Consider the following 19,829-nt stretch of genomic DNA (forward strand, 5'->3'; position numbering starts at 1 on the left):
CCAATCGAGAATCTGTGGAAAGAACTGAAAACTGCTGTTCACAAACACTCTCCATCCAACCTCACTGAGCTCGAGCTGTTTTGCAAGGAGGAATGGGCAAAAATTTCTCTCAATGTGCAAAACTGATAGAGACATACCCCAAGCGACTTACAGCTGTAATCGCAGCAAAAGGTGGCGCTACAAAGTATTAACTTAAGGGGGCTGAATAATTTTGCACGCCCAATTTTTCAGTTTTTTATTTGTTAAAAAAGTTTGAAATGTCCAATAAATTTCGTTCCACTTCATGATTGTGTCCCACTTGTTGATTCTTTACAAAAAATTACAGTTTTATATCTTTATGTTTGAAGCCTGAAATGTGGCAAAAGGTCAAAAAGTTCATGGGGGCCGAATACTTTCGCAATGCACTGTAATTCTGCCCAATCCGTGAGGCCTTTTTTTTTTTTTTTGTTCCTAGGTGATGGACTCCTCCTGTTGGAGATTTCTCTTTTTCACCAGATTTCCTTTCTTTCTTTGAATAATACTTCTATCAGGATACAACTGCCTTTTTCCATCTGGATCACTAGCCGTTTCCAGATTGATTACCCTCAGTGTATACCATGGGAACCAGATGCTGTGGCAGCAGGGCTGGTCTGTAATGCATGCTTTGAGCACTGGATCCTGCTTTAGGCCCTCAGCTTGCCATGTGGTGCAACAAGTGTAATTAGCTGCAGGGTGCTATATAAATCCAGGGCTTTGATCCATTTCTATGGCACCCTAGCCCTCAAGACACCTTTAGTGGTATGCTCACCGTGACAGGTGAAGCCTTGACCCTTAAAGGGACCAGTGACGTGGACAAGGTGAGACATGGTTTCCTGTACCTTTTACATACCGGTTTTTTGGCTATACATGTCCTGTTGGATCATTACTTGCAACTGAAGTACACACTATATTCTTTTATCTTACAAGACACACCATAATGCTAACACACCTAAGCAGTTTTAGATTTACAGGTTAAGAGGTAACTTTTACCTCTTACACTTTTTGTTTTTTTTTTACTTTTTCCATAGTTATTACAGTTTTGCTTTATTCATCTTTGTGGATGACGTTATTACAGCATGACCTATTTTTATTTGGTGTTTTTTTTTTTTTTTAATCCACTTCACTAATGTAAATTCCTCTCTGGCATATGACAGAGTGTCTATACACCTCCTAACTGTGCACTTCAGACACCCACTGTTGATGCAAGCGATCATTTGCTGTCTTACCTGTTGCCTAATACCGTAGGGACACATCCACAGGAGCTTGGTTAGAGTTTGGGTTGTTTCGATTCCCTCATATCAGACACACTGAAAATCCTCAGTCCACATCAATTCTGTTAGTAACCTGCAGGGGAAGATCCTCCCTTAGCACTGACAGATTAGAAGCGCTTCCTTCATGCATTAGCACATGAATTGCCTTGCTCACTTACGTTTTCAGAAGGCAATGGGGACACTGACATTTTAGTGGAGGCTGCTGAAGATTTTTCACCACCCAAATTTTTGTAAAGTTTAAATCTTGTGGCTTCTTACCATATGCTGGCTACAGTGGACTAATCGATCTGGTAGTGCTTGCTAGTTTATGACTAGATACACCTAGTTCTGCACAGCATCCACATATTCCATTAGGCACAAGAATGAAGGCAACATTTTAGGAAGCCATTTCCCTTTTTTGAACAAGCCAATTGAGCTCCCTATGATCTTTGGTTTAACTTCAAGAGAATATTCACTACGCCTGACATGTTTTCTGCCTTTTACCTTATGGACGAGGAATTCAGAAAAAGATGGACTGTTCCCATTTGGACCCAGCCATTCCCAGCACTAAATAATCAATCTATTTTTCCTATTCAGGGTATCCCCCCTGAAAGGATATAGATAATAGGCATTTGGGGACTCTGGCCTTGCAGCTGACTATTGCCGCTCTGTCAGTTGGCCAGACTATGGCGAACTGGACTGGAGAGCTCAACAGTGAACCTGGCATAGATAATCCTGTTCTTTCTGCAAGATTATACCTCTTGCCTTTGAATACATTGAGGCAGTTACAGAGGATCCACAGTCGCACCTCCCTATTAATTTATCCCACTCCGCTGAATGTCTACGATCTGTTTGCCCAATCCAGATGTCAACTTCTACTGCAGGTCCTTAGTTTTGTGGTAGACCCTCTATATTCAAGCCCACCAGACCTGCTCAAAATCCACCTTCAAAAATGAGAATTGGCCCCCCCATCCATGGATGTGTGAGGTATCCCCCCCCCCCCCCCCACTGGCTTATGCTCCATCTTAGAGCAGAGACGCCCCTCCCCTACCCTTTATTTCAGGCCTGGTCTACACCTTTGCTTTTTTTTTTTTTTTTTGTGCTTTTTGCAGAAGTGCACTACAATCTGTTTCACATGGTTTCCAAGGGAAATGTCCATATCTATGCTTTTTTTCAGCTGCTGCCTTTTTGGAAAGGGTCAGGGGCTTTTCTAAATGCAAAACGGTGCATTTTTGCCACATTTTGTGTTTTTTGTTTTTTTTTATCTGCCCAACAACAAATTGGCCAAAAATAAAGCATCGAAAAATGCGTTTGCAAAAATGCACTGCGGAAACGGATCAAAAGCAAACTGCATAAGTGTGAACCAGGCCTCTCTCGGTCTTTTGGAGCGGCACACAAAAATTGCTGTCCTCTGTTTGTTTTTTCTTTTTTTACTACCCAGTTTTAACCAGCTACTTCACAAAAGCAGACTATATCCCTGCACATCCTTGCAGTTTTATAGTCACAAGGGGTGGTCATCTCATTCCCCTTTGGAAAAAAATTACAAGGATATTCGAAATCCTGTGCAGGGCCCATTGTCCCTTTTAGGGACACGTCCCATCATGGCCTTTTAAACATTTTATCGCAACTGCTGCTGTAGCTAGGCTTCTGCCTGCTCTTCTGTAGACCTCATTTGAGATTTTTTTTCTAGCTGTTCTAGCATTCTGTGGTGCGGTTTCATTAGACCAGGAATTACACCCTGAATGTTCATATCCTAGGGAACCTTGTTATTTGAACCAGTTTTGCAAATGCTGATGTTCACACTTCTCCCTTTTAGTAAATCCCACATTCTTCATGGGCTCCTCCCCCTGACCTTCTGTCGTCTGGGGTACTTGGGTATTATTCTCACATAATTCTCATTCACGTTCTCCCTTTATCACAATTTATTTTCTCTGTCTGGTCCTCATGAATTTACTCTCATTGCCACCCCTTGGTTGCCCCTCCATAAGAATTTCTCCCAGGTTCTGCTGATGGACACTTTCAAGGCAGCCTGTGCCCTGTTTTCTCCATTCAAGGTCACTAGGACCTGCCTCCTCACTATGTGATGAGGTTAGTTCCATTTCCTAGAGCCCTTGTTGCCTTATTGCCATAACATGTATCTTTCTGTCTTACAGCCCCTGAACTCTACTCTGAGTTCTAATGTATCCTTTCCTCCCCTTATCAGGGTTGTGGATTTCTTTTATACCAACTGAGAGGTCATTCTGCTTTCGCCTTCTCAGAAGCCTTGCTTTTTGTACCAGTTGATTTCCATTTGCCAGCTTAGTACTGGAAAATGTTTTTCTGCATTTCTTTCCCTCCCCACATGTGGTCTGTAGGTGCCCTGGCACTTGTCTGCTTCTCTTACTAGGTATACTTAGTGTTATCCACCAGTTAGGCTCATGCCTACCTCTAGGCTAGGTGCCCCTCTTTCCTTGGGGCCTGCTGATTTGCTTCCCCCATACTCTGTAATCTATCACAAGTTTTCACCTGGTGTGATGATAGGGAACTCCATCTTAAAACCTATTGTTTCTCATCTTGCAACTTCTTCTGTCTGGGATTTCCAAACACCTAACCCTTAGTACCCTGCAGTATTGGTTCGGCCTTGTAGGTCCTCTTCCTAACACCTTGGTTCTTGCACTCCCTGTGTTTTCTGCTTGCAAGCTCTTCTTTGTCGCCCTGCTGCAACCTACTTTGTCCCTCTGGGGCTTACTTGGCATGCTCTTGCCCAAGCAGAGCTGTCCCCTTGTGCTCTTGGAGGTTTCTTCCTTAAAAAGTCCCTTGTAAAAATGGAGCCGCCTTCTCTTCGTTGCCCCTGGCAATCATAGTTTCCCCTCTACTTTTAGCTCCTCTTTTTCTGATGCTACAAGAGTACAAAGTATCCTGGAAGACAATCCTCCTTGCTTCCCTGGTGGTCTTCCTACTCCCTTTTGTGGGAATATCATTCTCCCTCCCCCTGTCCTGCTTTAAATGCATGTCAAACTATTTTCACTTCACATTATAGGTGGGTTTAGGACTGTCATCTACCTGCCATGTCTTCCCTTGGGAACTGAACCCCTTCATCTGTTCTCCCACAGGGTGGTCCTGTATGGAACAACAAATTCTTGCGCACAAGTGGATAGACCATGTAGTGGTTATAATGTCAATGATGCCCGGTCATACAGTGGATAATTCTTAGGTAGCTGTGCTGCCCTTTAGGACTAGGGGTGTCCTGACCATTCTGTAGAAAAAGAGAAAAGAGAGGGCGCACTGTCCTTGTGCATTATCCAATGTGTTTATATGGGAAATAGTAATAAAAACATATAGATGTCTACTCCCAAATAGCGCAATAATAAAAGCTCATCAGGCCACCTGTGTGGTTATACACCCGGGAATGACTGTGATTTCTAACCAAGGGAAGGAGCCCTGTCCAAGACCCAACCAGCTAGCGTGTTTTGAAGGAATGATCTCTCTGCTCTGAAGAAGTTTGGTCCTTCGAAATGCGTTAGCTTCTTACCTCTGTTAGAGGTCGCGGTCATTTATGGGTGTGTGGCCACATAGGTGGCCTGATGAGCTTTTACTATTGCGCTGTTTGTGAGTAGAAATCTATAGGTTTTTATTACTATTTCTCTAATAAATACATTGGATAATGCACTAGGCCAGTGTGCCCTCTTTTTCTACAGTATGGTTCTGTATTGGATTCCTGCCTTATCTTCTACCTAGTTGGATGTTTGCCTTTTTTCCTAGGGCTTCTGCCCTCAGGGAATGCCTTCCTTCTTCCCTACCTGAGCCCATTCTACTGAAGGTGTTGGGGTTCCTGGGCTTTTTCAGCATCAAGCATTTTTTTTTCTCCATGTTGTGGGATACCACCTAATCCTCTGTTCAAGGTTTCAAAACTGCTTTTTGTCAGGTAGCTGCTTTGACCACAAGTTGCTTCTGCTGTCAGCTGCTTTGGTCTGTTGACTGTGTGGTCTTGTTGCTGCTTTTTTGGTTGTTTGGTTGCTCACCCCTCAACTTATTGCTTAGGCATGTCCCATTGTCTATGAATCAATTCCTGTGTCCTGTACGGTACCATTTAAAATAAGAATTTTGGCATAGCTGTAAATTCCATATCTCGTTGTACAGTACAAGACACAGGAATTCATTCTTAGACCATGGGTTATATTCCACTACTTTCAGGTGATTGCACACTGGCAAAAGCTTTGCTGGGCCCACCCCAAGTGTATCTATATAACCCTACCCACTCTGTAAGCCTCCTGTTAGCAAGAAGTAAGGAGATAATCAGTGACGATGGGAGGAACCTGTGTCTTGTACTTTACTCCAAGATATGCAATTTACTATTGTATCAAAATTCCTAAAATGATCAGCTTATAGTCCCATCTATGGTAAAAATTTGCAATCCCCCTCTTCCCCATCCTTTCATCATTTGTTAGCGCCTATTCTGGGCGTAGAAAAAGATGATCCATTGCTGCATTCTGCTAGCCCCCAACCCCCATCCCCACCAGTGTGTTGATGCAGTCCTGTGTATTTGACAGCTATTGTGTGTTGCAGATGCTGCAGAACCCCGGAGAGTTTGCCCTGTCAGTGAAGTCTCTCCTGGAAGCTCAGAAGCAATCCCTGGAGTCTGGCTCAGTAGCTGGAGGAGAACACCTGTGCTTTATGGGCAGTGGAAGGGAGGAGGAGGATATGTATATGAACATGGTGCTAGCTCACTTCTTACAGGTAGGAGCTCTTTATCTTTTATGGGGCAGTCTGGCGTTGGAGTACTTTGGATGCATATACAATGATGGTTGTTATGAATGTTTTCATTCCATCCTAAAACTACAAAGAGAATTGGACTGATCTACAAGACAGGGACGTCTGTAGTAAAATGTTACCCCTGCTCATCCCTTGGTCTGCCCCTTTTGCCTCATTATAAATCTGTGTTGCCAATTCCACTCTTGGTAGGTTCGTCCTATAATGTGGAACTGCCCTCATATATTCACCCCCTCGTTTCCCCTGAGACAAACTTTAAATATTTGAGCAGATATCAGATGCTGATCGGTGCTTTAGTATTTCCAGATCCTGCGCATTTGTAAGCTGGTGGACTGCCTGCAGGGAGATTGTTCACCACATTTGGAAAACAATGTTTCCTGCATGTGAGGTCTGTTTTATTTATAGTATTTGTCAGAAGGGCAAGAGGGAAAGGAGAGTTCCTATGTTATAACTGCACTTACACTTTTTGGAACCTAGCAATCATGGAGTTTGGAACACCTATATTATTAACCACTCCAGCTCCGGAAGATTTTACCCTTCATGACCAGGCTTTTTTTTGCTATTTGGCACTGTGCTACTTTAACTGGTGATTGTACGGTCTTGCAACGCTGTACCCAAATTCATTTTATATAATTTTTTTTTTTTTTACACTGTTTTTTTTTTTTTTTTTGGTGGTATTTGATCCCCACTGGTTTTTCTATTTTTTGAGATACAAACAAAAAAAGACCAAAAAATTGGAAAAAAAAAAACAAAACTATTTTTACCTTCTGGTATAAAAAATGTCCAATTAAAAAAATCGAATTTCTTCATACATTTTTGTAAAAATGTGTTCTGCTACATGTTTTTGATTATATAAAAAAAAAAAATCCCAATAAGTGTATATTGATTGGTTTGCGTGAAACTTATAGCGTCTATAAACCATGGTATATATACTGGAATTTTTATATATATATATATATATATATATATATATATATATATATATATATATAAGAATACTACTAAGGGCGGCGATCAACGACTTATAATGGGACTGTGATAGTGCAGCAACCAATCTGACACTAATTGACGCTGGGGGTAACTGACTTACTGCCACTGACATCACCAGTGACATTAATACAGTGATCGGTGATACTATACACTCTCACTGTGCTAATGACACCGGCTGGGAAAAAAGTTAACATCTAGGGCGATCGAGGGGTTAAATGTGTTGCCTAACTGTGTGTAAAGTGTGTTGATTTTAATAATTTCTTAGTTTCTCATCCCTGCTTTTGAGATCGTTCCCTGTGTACAGAGCTCTGTGTTGACACTCAACACAGAGCTCTCGGCTGTGAATGTACACAGCCGATCAGTGGGTCCCAGCCGTGAATCATTGGCCAGCACTTGCTGACAGGCTCCCGCTGCGTACAGTCACAGTGGATGCAGGCAGGGGAGCGCGCATGTGTTGGCTCTGAACCCAGAAGTAGGCAGCGACGTAAGGGTACGTTGCTTTGCCTACAGTGACTGCTCATCCGCAGTACATTGTGGGCGGGTGGTTACTAGGTGGATAATCCGAAGAGTAAAAAAACAAATCTGGTTTGTGGAACATTTATACTGGTTGTTTTTTTTACTTTCCATTGATAATGTCACAATTTGTTTTCTTTGCAGAAAAACAAGGAATATATTAGTATAGCCAAAGGAGGATTTATGGGTGAGTTCCTCTTCCCCCCTCCCCCCAGCCACTCCCAAATATAACAAAAAGTACAGTTTGTGGCAAAGTGTTGAATCTTTATTTTTTTTTAATTATTTTTGTTTAAAGGGTAACTCCACTTTCATGGGGGAAAAAATAGCAAAAAATAATATAGCGTATACAATTACGACACAAGACTTCTGTAATTGAATGGCTTTAAAAAGGACCTATCCTTTTCAATCTGCAGCCGCTGTAATTTTCTGAAAATGCAAAACAATATGGCTACCTGGGACTATTCTGTACACAGAATGTGTACTGACCACACCCCAGAAACATAATTTCCTGTTTGTGCGCTTGGTTCACTGATTTTCCCAGAAGTCTGCCTAAGATACAAGTCTGATTTCTGGCATCCCCTGCAACAAAAATGTAATTTTTTGTGAGATACCCCCAATAGGAACACATCTAAAGGGATGCAGGCCCAGCATATTTCCTCATTAGTGCTCTGCAGCTGCTGCAGCTGATTGATAATTATGAAAACGCTCCCGTTAGACCCATACAGAATAACAAAAGGTAGGAATTTTCAGCAAAGGTTGTTATAATAGTTGCTGTGTACAAAGTTTATCCAGAGGGGAATGTTTTTTTTTCTCACCAAAAGTGGAGTTACACTTTAAGGTTTTTCTGGTTGACAAGGAAATACACTACATTTAAAAGCATAATCTATACCCCAGCTACTCTAGCTAAACTTTAAACTTAATAATTAAAAGAAAAATCGTCAGCACATGTATAGAGGATTAAAGAAAAAAAGGTTTGACACCAGTCACTTGGGTTTCTTTAACATTTATGGCTGATCATAAGTCTAGTATAGTGTTTAAAGGGTGCGGGATACCCGAAAAGAGCACAAAAGTAGTAAAGGTATTGTAAAGTAGCAGTAGGCCTGTGGGAACAGCCAGAAAGATCAATGACCCTATAAGACCACTTGGTCTTTGCCACCTTTTTTTTTAACCACTTTACCACCGGAGGATTTTGCTGTCTTCCGTCCAGGCCACTTTTTGCGATTCGGTGCTGTGCGACTTCAACTGACAATTGCGCGGTCGTGCGACGCCGTACCCAAACAAAATTTACGTCCTTTTTTTCCCACAAACAGAGCTTTCTTTTGGTGGTATTTGATCACCTGTGCGATTTTTACTTTTTGCGCTATAAACAAAAAAAGAGCGTTTATTTTGAAAAAATAACAATATTTTTAACATTTTTTTATATGAAATTCCCTCCAAAAAAGATGTAAAAACCAATTTTTTAAAAAATTTTTGGCCAATTTGTTTTCCGCTACCTATGTTTGGTAAAAAAAATCGCAATAAGTGTATTTTGATTGGTTTGCGCAAAAGTTATTGCGTTTATTAACAAAGGGAAAGATTTCTGTCATTTTTGGTGTTTTTTTTTTTAACGCGTAATGGCGGCGATCTGCGATTTTTTTTTTTTGTGGGACTGCGACATTGCGACGGACAGATCGGACCCTTGACTGACATTTTTGACACTTTTGGGGGTGCCAGTGACATTACTGCAGTAATCAGTGCTATATATATATGCACTGTTACTGTAAAAATGACACTGGCAGGGAAGGGGTTAATTTTATTGGAGAGGGAGGGGTTAATGTATGCCTGGTGCTTACTGACGTGTAGGGGGGGAGGTGACTGAGTGAGTCATGGACAGATCGGATGTCCAGCTATGCTGAACAGTCCGATCTGTCACTCCCTGTCACTATGGAGATCCGTCCGCTTGTGTTTACACAGGCGGGCGGATCTCCACACTAGATCCCCGGCGATCGGGGCAGAGCAGAGGCGATCGCCGCTGCTCCTCCCCTGGCCCGACTCCCGCTGTGAATGAAAACAGCGGGAGCGAGCCTCCGGCGGCGTGCAAGCGCCGCCCAGAAGGGGGAGTGTCTGACGACGTTAATACTACGTCGTCAGACGATAACGAGCCACTCTGCCGCAGTAGTATTACTGTGAGCGGACGTAAAGTGGTTAAAGGTGCAGTGGTTCTCTTTTTAACCAAATTGTCCCTTGACCCTCTGATAGCAGTCAGTGGTACCTTTACTTGTTGGCGTTAAATCCTCCATACAGTGTCCAGAAGTAGCATTTACCCAGCTTCTCTACAGCACTCTTCAGCAAGAAGATTTCTTTCTGCCCAACTTCCTCCAGATATTCAAGTCCTTTGGCCTCTGGCACATGCTACAGAGGCTGCAGCCTGAGGCAAGGCCTAAGAGGGGAGACACTCTAAACACACATTCTCTTCAGGCAAAAGCCAAGGAGGTAGACTGCACACTCTGGAAAAGTGACCCAAATATTTCTCATCTCTCAAACTATACCTCTTACCTTTAGTCATAACTCGGTGATTGTCCTTCCCACTCTGCTTACTGGAACTTCCTTCACTTAAAAGGCAAAAGCAATCAACCCACTGACCTTAGAGAAAATCTGCAGGGCCTAGAAAAAGATACAGATGCTAAATTTGATTGGGGACACAATCACATAGGGCAGGGCTTTTAGACTAGTGTAAAAATTTGGTTGTGGGTACATATAAACTTTAAAGAAGAACTTCATGTTTACTGTACCTTATAAAATGTTTGTTTATGCCAACTTGGTTCAAATGAATTCATACCTTTGTGATTGGTGTAATACATTGGAGAAGTTTGTGCTACACATAAGCTGTACTGTCTTCCTACAAAAATAATAGTACTTACCTTTTGTGCCCAGAAAAAAGAGTTGGCCAAATGGCATCTGTTTAGGAATAGCCTTGTATTTTTTTTTTTTTTCAATGAATACAAAGTGTTCTCTGGTTGGCTGGTGGATAATGTCATGATCTCCACTTCAGCCAATCAGAGAACACATACAAGGCTATTGGCGAATGCCTGAGATTTTTTTTCTTGGCACAAAAGGAAAGGGTCCAGTACTCAGACAGGGAAATTGCACAGCTTACTGTTTGCAACACAAGCCATTGCAGTGTATTAAACCGCATCCACAGCAGCCAGACTGTTCTGCAAAAGTAAACATTCAAATGAAGCCAAAGTCGGCCCAAAAAAACTTTTTAAAGTCACAGCAATTGTTCGTTGCTCTTTAAAGTTAAACTCCATACCACTACATTTTATATATATATATATATATATATATATATATATATATATATATATATATATATATAGTTCAATCTTTCCTTGCCAAAGGATTATTTTTGTTAAGCTAAACGTGTGATTGATACACTCTTGCAACACTGTAGGAAGATGACTCCAGTATTTCCTGTGTCACCTATATACCTATTGGAAAGATGTGATGTTTTATTTGTGTGGTGAAAAGGCTGAAGTCAGAGGGGTGACCAAGGAAGTTGCAAACAGTTAGGTCTCCTTCACATGGGCATACTACATCAGTGCGGGTGTACAGCCTCAAACGTACACTGTCTGGGTTTGGCTATGCAACTGCACAGATGTCAGATTGGGGGCAGCAGCTGTGTGTGCACAGCTGGTGCGTCCCAGTTGACATGACTGGAACTGCACTGGGGTTTCATGCATCCCCGTGCAAATAAACCAGACCCTTGCACAGGCACATCCTGTAGTACACCCATGTGAATGAGGTCTTAATTACTGTGCTTTGTGGAAGAGGTGTGTGAATCATAAGGCTACCTGGTCAGAGCTAAACAGACTTTGCCAATAAATGACTTCACATGGTTTTTAGCTGTGCCTACTGTGTACTTATTTGTCTGCACCACCACTTGAAGATGGCCATGATAATAAGGCTGTGGTGCTTAAAATACACTATAGATACATGTTTTAAAGATTCTGAAGAATGCTTCTACACGGTGTATAAGTGCTAATGTACAGAATCCTCATATTACTGCAATACTAGGGTTAATCCAATAAATTATAATGTTTACTTCTTTTTTACTTTGTTTTTAAAGTGCTGCAGCAACATTTGGCAGATATAAATGTAGATGGACCAGATACTGGGTATGGACACTGGATTGCCAGTACGTCTAGCTCACGCACCACTATGGGTTCCTATGCAGATGTAAGTCATTAAGAAAAGCCCTTTATGATTTTTATACCTGATCAGATTCCTCATCCAGTTCAGCAGATCGCATTGTTACTAATTAATGTTGTGAAATCAGTAAGTTTGCACAAGACATTTGCCCAAAGCAGTTAATCAAGTTCTGAAAATGAGTAGTGATAACCAAAGGAAGTTTCCACTTATTGTATATCAATTAGTAGATTACTAAAATATGTCTTATCCATCACCTATCCCAAAAATAAGAGGATGATTCCTCATTTCTGGTCAGTGGGCGGAGCTATGGAAATCATTGCTTTACGCCCCAAACAGCCAAATGTGCATCCAGAACCGCTAATGTATAATGAAAGTATAGTCCAATATTATAGAGCCATTTATTCTAAACTGCATACAGCTTGTTTGTGCATTTTGTATGCAGTTTGGAATAAATGCCTTTAATATTATGTCTCAAACAGCCTAAACATCCAGTACCACAGGTGTATAATGAAAATCTAATATTATTAGAGGCATTTATTGCCAACTGCATACAAAATGCCTTGATAAGCTGTATGCAGTTTGGAATAAAGAGCTCTCTAACATTAGGATTTGTTTATGTTCTACATTACCAGTTCTGGATGCACATTTGGTTGTTTAGGGAATAAAGGAATGATTTGCATGGCTGTCTACTGTCCTGCAATGAGGAATATTCCTCCTGGTTTGGGGATATGTAGTTGAATGATACTTGTAAATCTCTTCTGTTTTACAGTGTCTTGCATGGATTACATTGCAGAGTTTTTTTGTTTTTTTTTTTTACTCCTTTCAGTTCCTTCTCACCATAATTTGTATGGTTATACTGTTTTTTTTTTTTTGTTTTTTTATTTGTGAAATAAAATGAAGCTACCTGATTATCAATTCAAGGTCATGCAGTTTAGCAGTATTATGTGTTAAAAAGTGATGTTTTCCTTTCTTAAAAATGAATTGTTTGTGGCTTACGTAATGACTTTACTTTGTAGGAAGATTCTCCTAATGGCTTAGCTGATGGGGGAGGTGTGAAATCCTTGGTTAATAAAATGACAGTAGCATTAAGGACCAAATCTGTGAATGTGAAGGAAAAGGTGATCAGCTTCATTGAGAACACCTCCACTCCGGTAGAAAGGTGAGTTAATTCCCTTGATCGATGAGTTTAAGTTGCTTTATCACTGCCTCTGCAATTTGTCACGTTTTTTTTTTTTTTTTTTTTTTTTAAATTGCATCTTTTACATCCTGTTTCTTGATGGGTGGTTTTTAGAATGCATGTTTTAAAATCCACCTTAAATTTCATCCCACTAGTTTTGCAAGTCAGAGTGCCCTTTGGCCAAAGAGTTATCAGTCGTTTTGGCTCTGAAGAACAAATAGATTGCATAGATTGATGATGTGCTTTAAAACAGTGAAATACAAGCAGCTTTACTACTTTTTCTGTGTTTGATATGGGATTTTTGCAATGTCACATTGGTCCTTTCAATGGAACAAAGGCTTGGGATCCAGGAAATTATTTAAAAGGTTGATAGAATACATAAAACTAAAGGCCTACACTTGTTTGTGTATATCCTGTATGTGTGTTTTCACACAAATAAAAGCTTCTCATTTTTTACATAGTCTTGTTAAAACCTATCCTAACCTTTCCTTGACTTAATAATGAGCCTGTTAGGAACAATGTTACTTGACTCTACCGTGGCATCCAATTGGTGTTAGAGGTTTGACTGAGTCCCAGAATTGGAGCTGTTCTAGGGCAGACCTGTCACTTTTATGCGCTCTGCTCTGGAACAAAGTCCCGGAATTCTGCAGTGATATAATCCAGGAATGGATGAGAGAGACTGCTTGACAGGTTTCTTTTACTAATCTCTATTAAATGAGGTCATTAATGTTCTCATCTAGTGTGTAATTTTATTGAAATGTCCCTTAACTCTCAGTGATGTAATCTTTTTCGGTTTGTATCTTTGCCTCAATGGTGCACTAGAATCACTTTCAATCTTCCTTGGCCAGAGAGGGCGAGTTTGGAGCGGTAAGATGTAGTGAGCTGTGATTCCACCACCTTCTCCGTTTGCACAACGTCTTGCGGTGTGTAGACATCAGTCACGCTGACACTTGCCAGGAACTACTGACTTTCATAATAATAATTGTACCACACTGCTTGTCTTGGTGCATTGCATTAACAAATGTTTCTTCACGCATTAATATGCATTACTTTAAGGCAACCCAAACAAGTGAATGGGCTGGTGATGCACCATAAAGTCTTAAAATACACCCCTTTGGCAAGACAGCGTACCACAACGCATGCTGGGCATTACTGTGCCTTGTGGGGTGCTGAGCTGTTTTGGCTTATCATAAGGGGAAGCCTTTGTGTTATTACATCATACCGCACTGGAGGTGGGAATGGGCCCTCTGTGTGCTGCTAATCCTTGCTGTAAAAAGGTATTACCCCATCCTCCCTTTTTCAGTTGCTAAAATTTTATATTAAAAATTGCACAGAATTTCATACATTTTATGTTTGCCTTAATAAATTTAGATTTTATCTGTTTCGTGGCCCGTCAGCATCACTGATGTTTCATTTTTCATACTGAAAACTAGAGGGATGCACTCACCACTTCTGTCCGAGCACTGAGACTAATGCTCCTCTTCATCTAGAATTAATCGGCTTTCTCTTCATAACATCTTTTACTCTCCAGCAGTATTTTACATAAGTGTTCATTTTAATACCACTACATGAGTGAAAACAAATCTGATGTAAACCGTCACTAGCCAGATGTGCCAGCCTTTTTATGTACTTGGTTCGGTGGCCCTGGGTTTGAAGGTGACCAATTTTACACTACACTGGAATCATTTATCCTAAAGGCTATTGAATATGTTTAGAAATGTAAGGCTTATAAATAAATGCTTTTAAGCGTTATTCCTGTTAACAATGTCATCGTTTTTAACCTTTTTTTTAGATGATTTAAGGTGCACCACAAACAAGACCTGCTTATATCATTGGGTTTCTAGAACTCACTTTATGCAGATCACCCAGCTTTAGATTTATGCTGACCATACGCTATACAGTCTCATTTAGAATTACTATCTGCTATTTAGCACTAATTGAATCCAAATTGACCTAATTATTTAGGTTTGTCCTCTTGTTGCGAAATTTTGAGTAAATCTAAAGGATATTGCATAATATCTATACAAACCGATTTGCCTAGTGTATGGACTAGCTGTAATTGACACTACTCCAGTTGTCTTTGCATAAACCTCTGCACTCTTTGATTCAGTAAGAACAACCTGGACAGAAAGCTTTCCCTAGCGTTCTGTCTTTGCGAAGGAGATTATCCTCCTTTAGAGAACCGGTGTAGCTAAATTCACAGTTCAAACTTGGCCAAAGGGTTATCAGTCGTTTTGGCTCTGAAGAACAAATAGATTGCATAGAGCTTGATCAATTTATCACTTATTGCATTTATAGGTTTCCTGGCTATGATGTAGTTATGTTAACAGACATCTTCAGGGACCTTGTTTACTTTATCTCAATAAATTAAAATTTGATAGAACTTAAAGCTGAGCTCCACCAAAAAAGGTGAAGTTCTGCTTTAAGGCCGCCCCCCCCCTCTTTACAAAATAACTGACACTTTCTTTGGGGGGGGGGGGGAGCAGGTACCTGGCTTTGACAGGTACCCATTCCCACTTCCACTCGGATCACCTAGGCGATCTCCTCCCTCCCCGTAGTCTTCTGTCACAGCTGAGATGCCAGCACTGAGGACAGAACACCGATAGAAAGAACAGTTCAGGTAAGCACAGCGTTGGATCCTGGGACAGGTGAGTGTGTGTTTATTAAAACTCAGAAACTACAGTTTTTGTATCTGTTGAATTTTAATAAAACACTAGATATAACTGGAGCTACACTTTAAGGCTAGCTCCAGCCAACTTTTTCTGCTTTGAGTTCAAATGAATGAGAATTTCTGTTAGGCGGTTAGTGTCCCCATTTGCAAGATTTGTTCCCTCCTTTATGTTGGAATAAAATTGAAGATAAACTCCCCAATAGGATACTGACTCCAACTAAACAATTTTTTTTTTCTCTTAAAAAATAGTAGTAAAATAGTGAGGGGTTAGAACCTGTTTTAGGTTATTAGTATAGTATATGTGTTTTCCTGTCTCTGTGACAACCACTCCCTCCATTTCTTGTCTTGTTGTCACAGTAACCAGAAATGAGGTTGAAATCTGTATTTGTCTTTACAAAATAGCTGGCTCATTATGGACTTTTTACTTGCTTGAAATGCCATTTTTTTCATCCGTGATACATTTTGCAGTGTTTGAACAGCATGCTCTTGGTATTCCGGTACAGAAAAATACAAATGGTGTTTGGTATTACAGAATGTGAAGAAAATAATGACATTTCACTCACCAGCTGACTTGTTTCTGTCGTGTTAGCATGGTCTTCCCTAGCAGTTGTATGTCTTTTTATGCTTATTGGCTAGCTAACCAAGTCTTAACAAAGTTTGGCACTTTCTGCATGCATCAGCTGCCTGCATTTTCTGTATTCTTTTTATGTGTACACATTTTCCAAAACCCCATTGATTTCTGTTGATAGACACATCAGCAGCAGTGACAGGGTAGGAAAGCCATACAGAGGTGTAAAGCCTGTATTCAGCATCGGAGATGAGGAAGAGTATGACACAGGTATGAAATTATTTTATCGGATTCAGAAAAGGTGTTTGCTAATATCTTTATATTTGATTTTAGGTATTTGTAACAGAGAGGGAATCTGACCTGAGACTTGACTAGGTTATGTGTTTGAAATAAAGGTTGTCTAATTGGTTTCATGTAGTTTGAGTGTCATAACCAGTGCTTGTTAACCACTTCATAACCGCTGTACGTCTTTAAAGAAGCAGAGGGATGGCCATGGTGTTCTGGAATGCCTATGATCGCATTGTCATAAGACATTAAAGATCATTGGTAATAAGGACAGCCAGTCAGAGTGGCACTATGCCTTGTGACTGCTGTGAGGGCTAATCGCAGTTATCACAAATGTTTACAGATCTACCATTAACATGGTAAGATTTGACAGCCCTCCCCTTTCTGGTTTTTGGTTTCACACACTGCCGCTGAATCCCTGAATGTGCATAATAGTGTCAAATAATGTTTTTTTTCTTTTTTTTTATTATTTTACTATACAATGCTTTATTATTTGACACAGTAATACACCCTTAGTAACTTGGAGACCGTGTTTGAGATCCTGCACTTGCCAGGGCAGGAACTGTTAGAATTCAAGTGACCTCTGGCCCCCAATAAAGTACAAGCACAAGCAAGGTAAATTATGCTACACAATGGGGCAAATGTAAATCCTTTTAGAGGTAAGCTCAAACAGGTTTTCGACTAAATTTTCAGTTTGTCAAATGATGTAAGCCCACTCGGGACAGGTTCTCTTTAAAGCGGTAGTATACTCCGCTATATGACTTTTACCTACAGGTAAGCCTATAATAAGGCTTATCTGTAGGTACAATTAAATCTGCACGGTTTAGGAGATATTCAACCTGCATGCTGACGCCTGCGGCGCATGCACTCTGAAGGTCCGGCAGACCTTCAGAGTTCCTTGCCGGATCTGGCCGGAAAGTGAAACTCCCGTGTGCATGCGCAGGAATGACGTCATTGCGGCTCTGGCCACTTTCAGCGCCGGAGCCGCCGAACCAGGAAGAGACGCCGAGGGAGCATGTCGGCTCCCTCAGCGTTGTCCAGACGACCGTGCCGGGGCTTCATTCTAAGGTAACTAAGGTTTCTCTGTTGCTCATTGACAGACGCAGTCCTCTTGATTAATATCAATTGGGTTATACTGCCCTCTACAGGAGTAGGACACTAGGCAGAAGAAAACGTTCTGGACACACCTTAGGGGCAGTCCCAGAGGGTATATCCTCTCTCTCCCTGCTACAGGATGTCAGTTTTTTCTGTCTAGTCAGGAGTAAGGACCTAAGTTCCTTGCTGGGATCTTTGGTCCTGGCAAGATTTTTTAGATAAATCCTTTTTAGTTAGCTTTTTCCTCCAGTTGTTCCTGTGAGATCTTCAAGCAATTATGCTGGAGCTGGGCGACGGGCTGGATGTTGAGGTCCAGTGGTCACCCCAGTCGGCCTACAAGCGCGTGCAGATTCCAGCTCCGCGCTGGGTCGGCCGCGACACATTCAAGCAATTATGCTGGGTCTGGGCGACGGGCTGGATGTTGAGATCCAGTGGTCACCCCAGCCGGCTTGCGTACGCGTGCAGGCCCTAGCTCCGCGCTGGGTCGGCCGCGACATAGTCCCACTGGTCGGGGACTGGCCCTGCGAGTTAAACGTCTCGCCAGGACGCCTACGACCAATCTGATTTGGAGTCGCGGCGTCTGTGTTGGCCGACAGCCCCCCACCACCACGGTGGAGAGGGGTTCTGTCAGGAGTTGGTGCCCGCCTGTTCCGGTAGGGTGAGTAGAATGTTCCCCCCTCTCCCTCTGTCGGGTGGACGCGGGCCCCCTCCGTGGGATGAATCGGACCCTCATAATCCTGGGGTCCCCTCTATCCGGTAACATACTCCTCCTATCTTCCCCACCTATTAGGTGTTGGTAAGTAAGACCTGTCCTGTAAAGACTCCAGGAAGCTTGGTTAGAGACTTGCTATCCTGTAAAGTCACGACAAAGGATCCATGACTAGGGTTTGTAAAGGATGGAGTATGGTGCCGCATTACTAGTAAATCGGTCAGTTTGTCAGACACTTACCGTTTAATCGCTAAGGTTTGTCAGGGCGCACGGAACACCATCCTTTCGAGGTTTGTCAGGGATGGAGATGGCGCCGCAGGCATTTTCACTAAGACGATTATGCAGATTGTCAGATACCTACCGGTTGTTCGGTCGGTTGCAGCACGGAACACCAGCCTTTTGAGCGATCGGTCGGCTGCAGCATGGAAGCCATGACTAAAATGGTCAGGTATGGGGCCGCGGGCGTTACCAGTGTAACTCGGTCGGCTGCAAACGCGCGGAGCACCATTCTATCGTGGGCCACGCGGGGCCGCCATTTTGGCGTAGCCTAGATGTCCCCGCTATGGCGGCGGCCATCTTGGATCCACCCAGCCTCGTGGAGCAGCGGTGGGAGTGCCGGAAGGGGCAGGGCCGCTTCCTTTACCCGGGTAAATCAATCCACAAGACTTCCTGTCCTGTAAAGACAGCGCTGAGAGCAATTCGGTAGGAACTTCTGTGCATCAGGTGGTAAGTGGGGGTGTCTCTTCTCTCTCTGTGGGGGCTCTAAAGCAAGTGGTCACTGAGGGGCGCTATTGTGCTGAGGGATTACTTTAAAGAGAAAAAGTTTTTTTCTTTAGTTTCAAATTTTGTCATTTGTTTGCTGAGAGGTTCCTGGCTTTGCCATGGACCCTGCGACACATGTATCCCCACCTGATCCCCTCGAGGTGACCACGGGACCCTCCAACTCTCCACTTACTATAGATGCATTATCAGCGGTCCTGGAGTCTTTTGTATCCCGGGTGGAGGTGGCCTGTCAGGGACGGGGGGGGCGAAGGAACCACCCCCGCCTACCCCTATTTCATCTGACATATCAGATACAGATTCTGAGCCTGTCACTGCGGCTGCAGGTCCCTCTTCTGGGGCTTGTGTCTCGGGTACCGTCTCCTCAGATAGTGAGGAGGACGTTTCTGCCTCCGCCATAGCACAAGAAGAAGCGTTGGTGGATGCACTAATTGTGTCTGTCCGGGAAACCTTAAGACTTGAGGTTACACCGGCAGAGGTAGCGGATACTGAAATTCCTTTTGGTACTCTCAAACCTACCCAGATGGCGAAGGTGTTTCCCTTGCCCAAAGTTTTGGTAATATAATTAAAGAGGAATACCCCATTCCAAAACGAACCCCTGGTATTTCCAAACGGATTGCTAGGTGCTATCCGTTTGAGGAATCCCTCCTTAAAAAATGGACGGTACCACCATCGGTGGATTCACCGATTTCCAGACTAAATAAAGCTACTGTTATCCCGTTGGAGGACGTTCCGTCTTTTAGGGATCCGGTGGATCGTAAGGCGGAAGCTTTATCCCGCTCCATTTTTTCCCTGATAAGGTCAGCCTTTAGGCCAGTGGTTGCCATTGGTCT

General features: G+C 42.3%; 1 protein-coding gene across 2 annotated transcripts in view; it reads left to right on the forward strand.

The window, feature by feature from the left end:
• TBC1D23 (TBC1 domain family member 23) overlaps positions 1 to 19,829 on the forward strand; it is a 111,184-nt gene that overhangs the window by 82,707 nt on the left and 8,648 nt on the right. The window contains exons 11-16 of one of the 2 annotated variants that reach the window (XM_082245038.1): positions 5,814 to 5,984; positions 7,665 to 7,707; positions 11,629 to 11,738; positions 12,728 to 12,870; positions 13,711 to 13,755; positions 16,309 to 16,397. In XM_082245038.1, coding sequence (XP_082101164.1) covers positions 5,814 to 5,984; positions 7,665 to 7,707; positions 11,629 to 11,738; positions 12,728 to 12,870; positions 13,711 to 13,755; positions 16,309 to 16,397 — 601 coding nt within the window. The remainder of the gene's footprint in view (positions 1 to 5,813; positions 5,985 to 7,664; positions 7,708 to 11,628; positions 11,739 to 12,727; positions 12,871 to 13,710; positions 13,756 to 16,308; positions 16,398 to 19,829) is intronic. The other variant, XM_082245039.1, reaches the window with a different exon arrangement.

Source organism: Pelophylax lessonae (genome assembly GCF_965119305.1).
Source record: "Pelophylax lessonae genome assembly, chromosome: 2".
NCBI classification, from domain to species: Eukaryota; Metazoa; Chordata; class Amphibia; order Anura; family Ranidae; genus Pelophylax; species Pelophylax lessonae.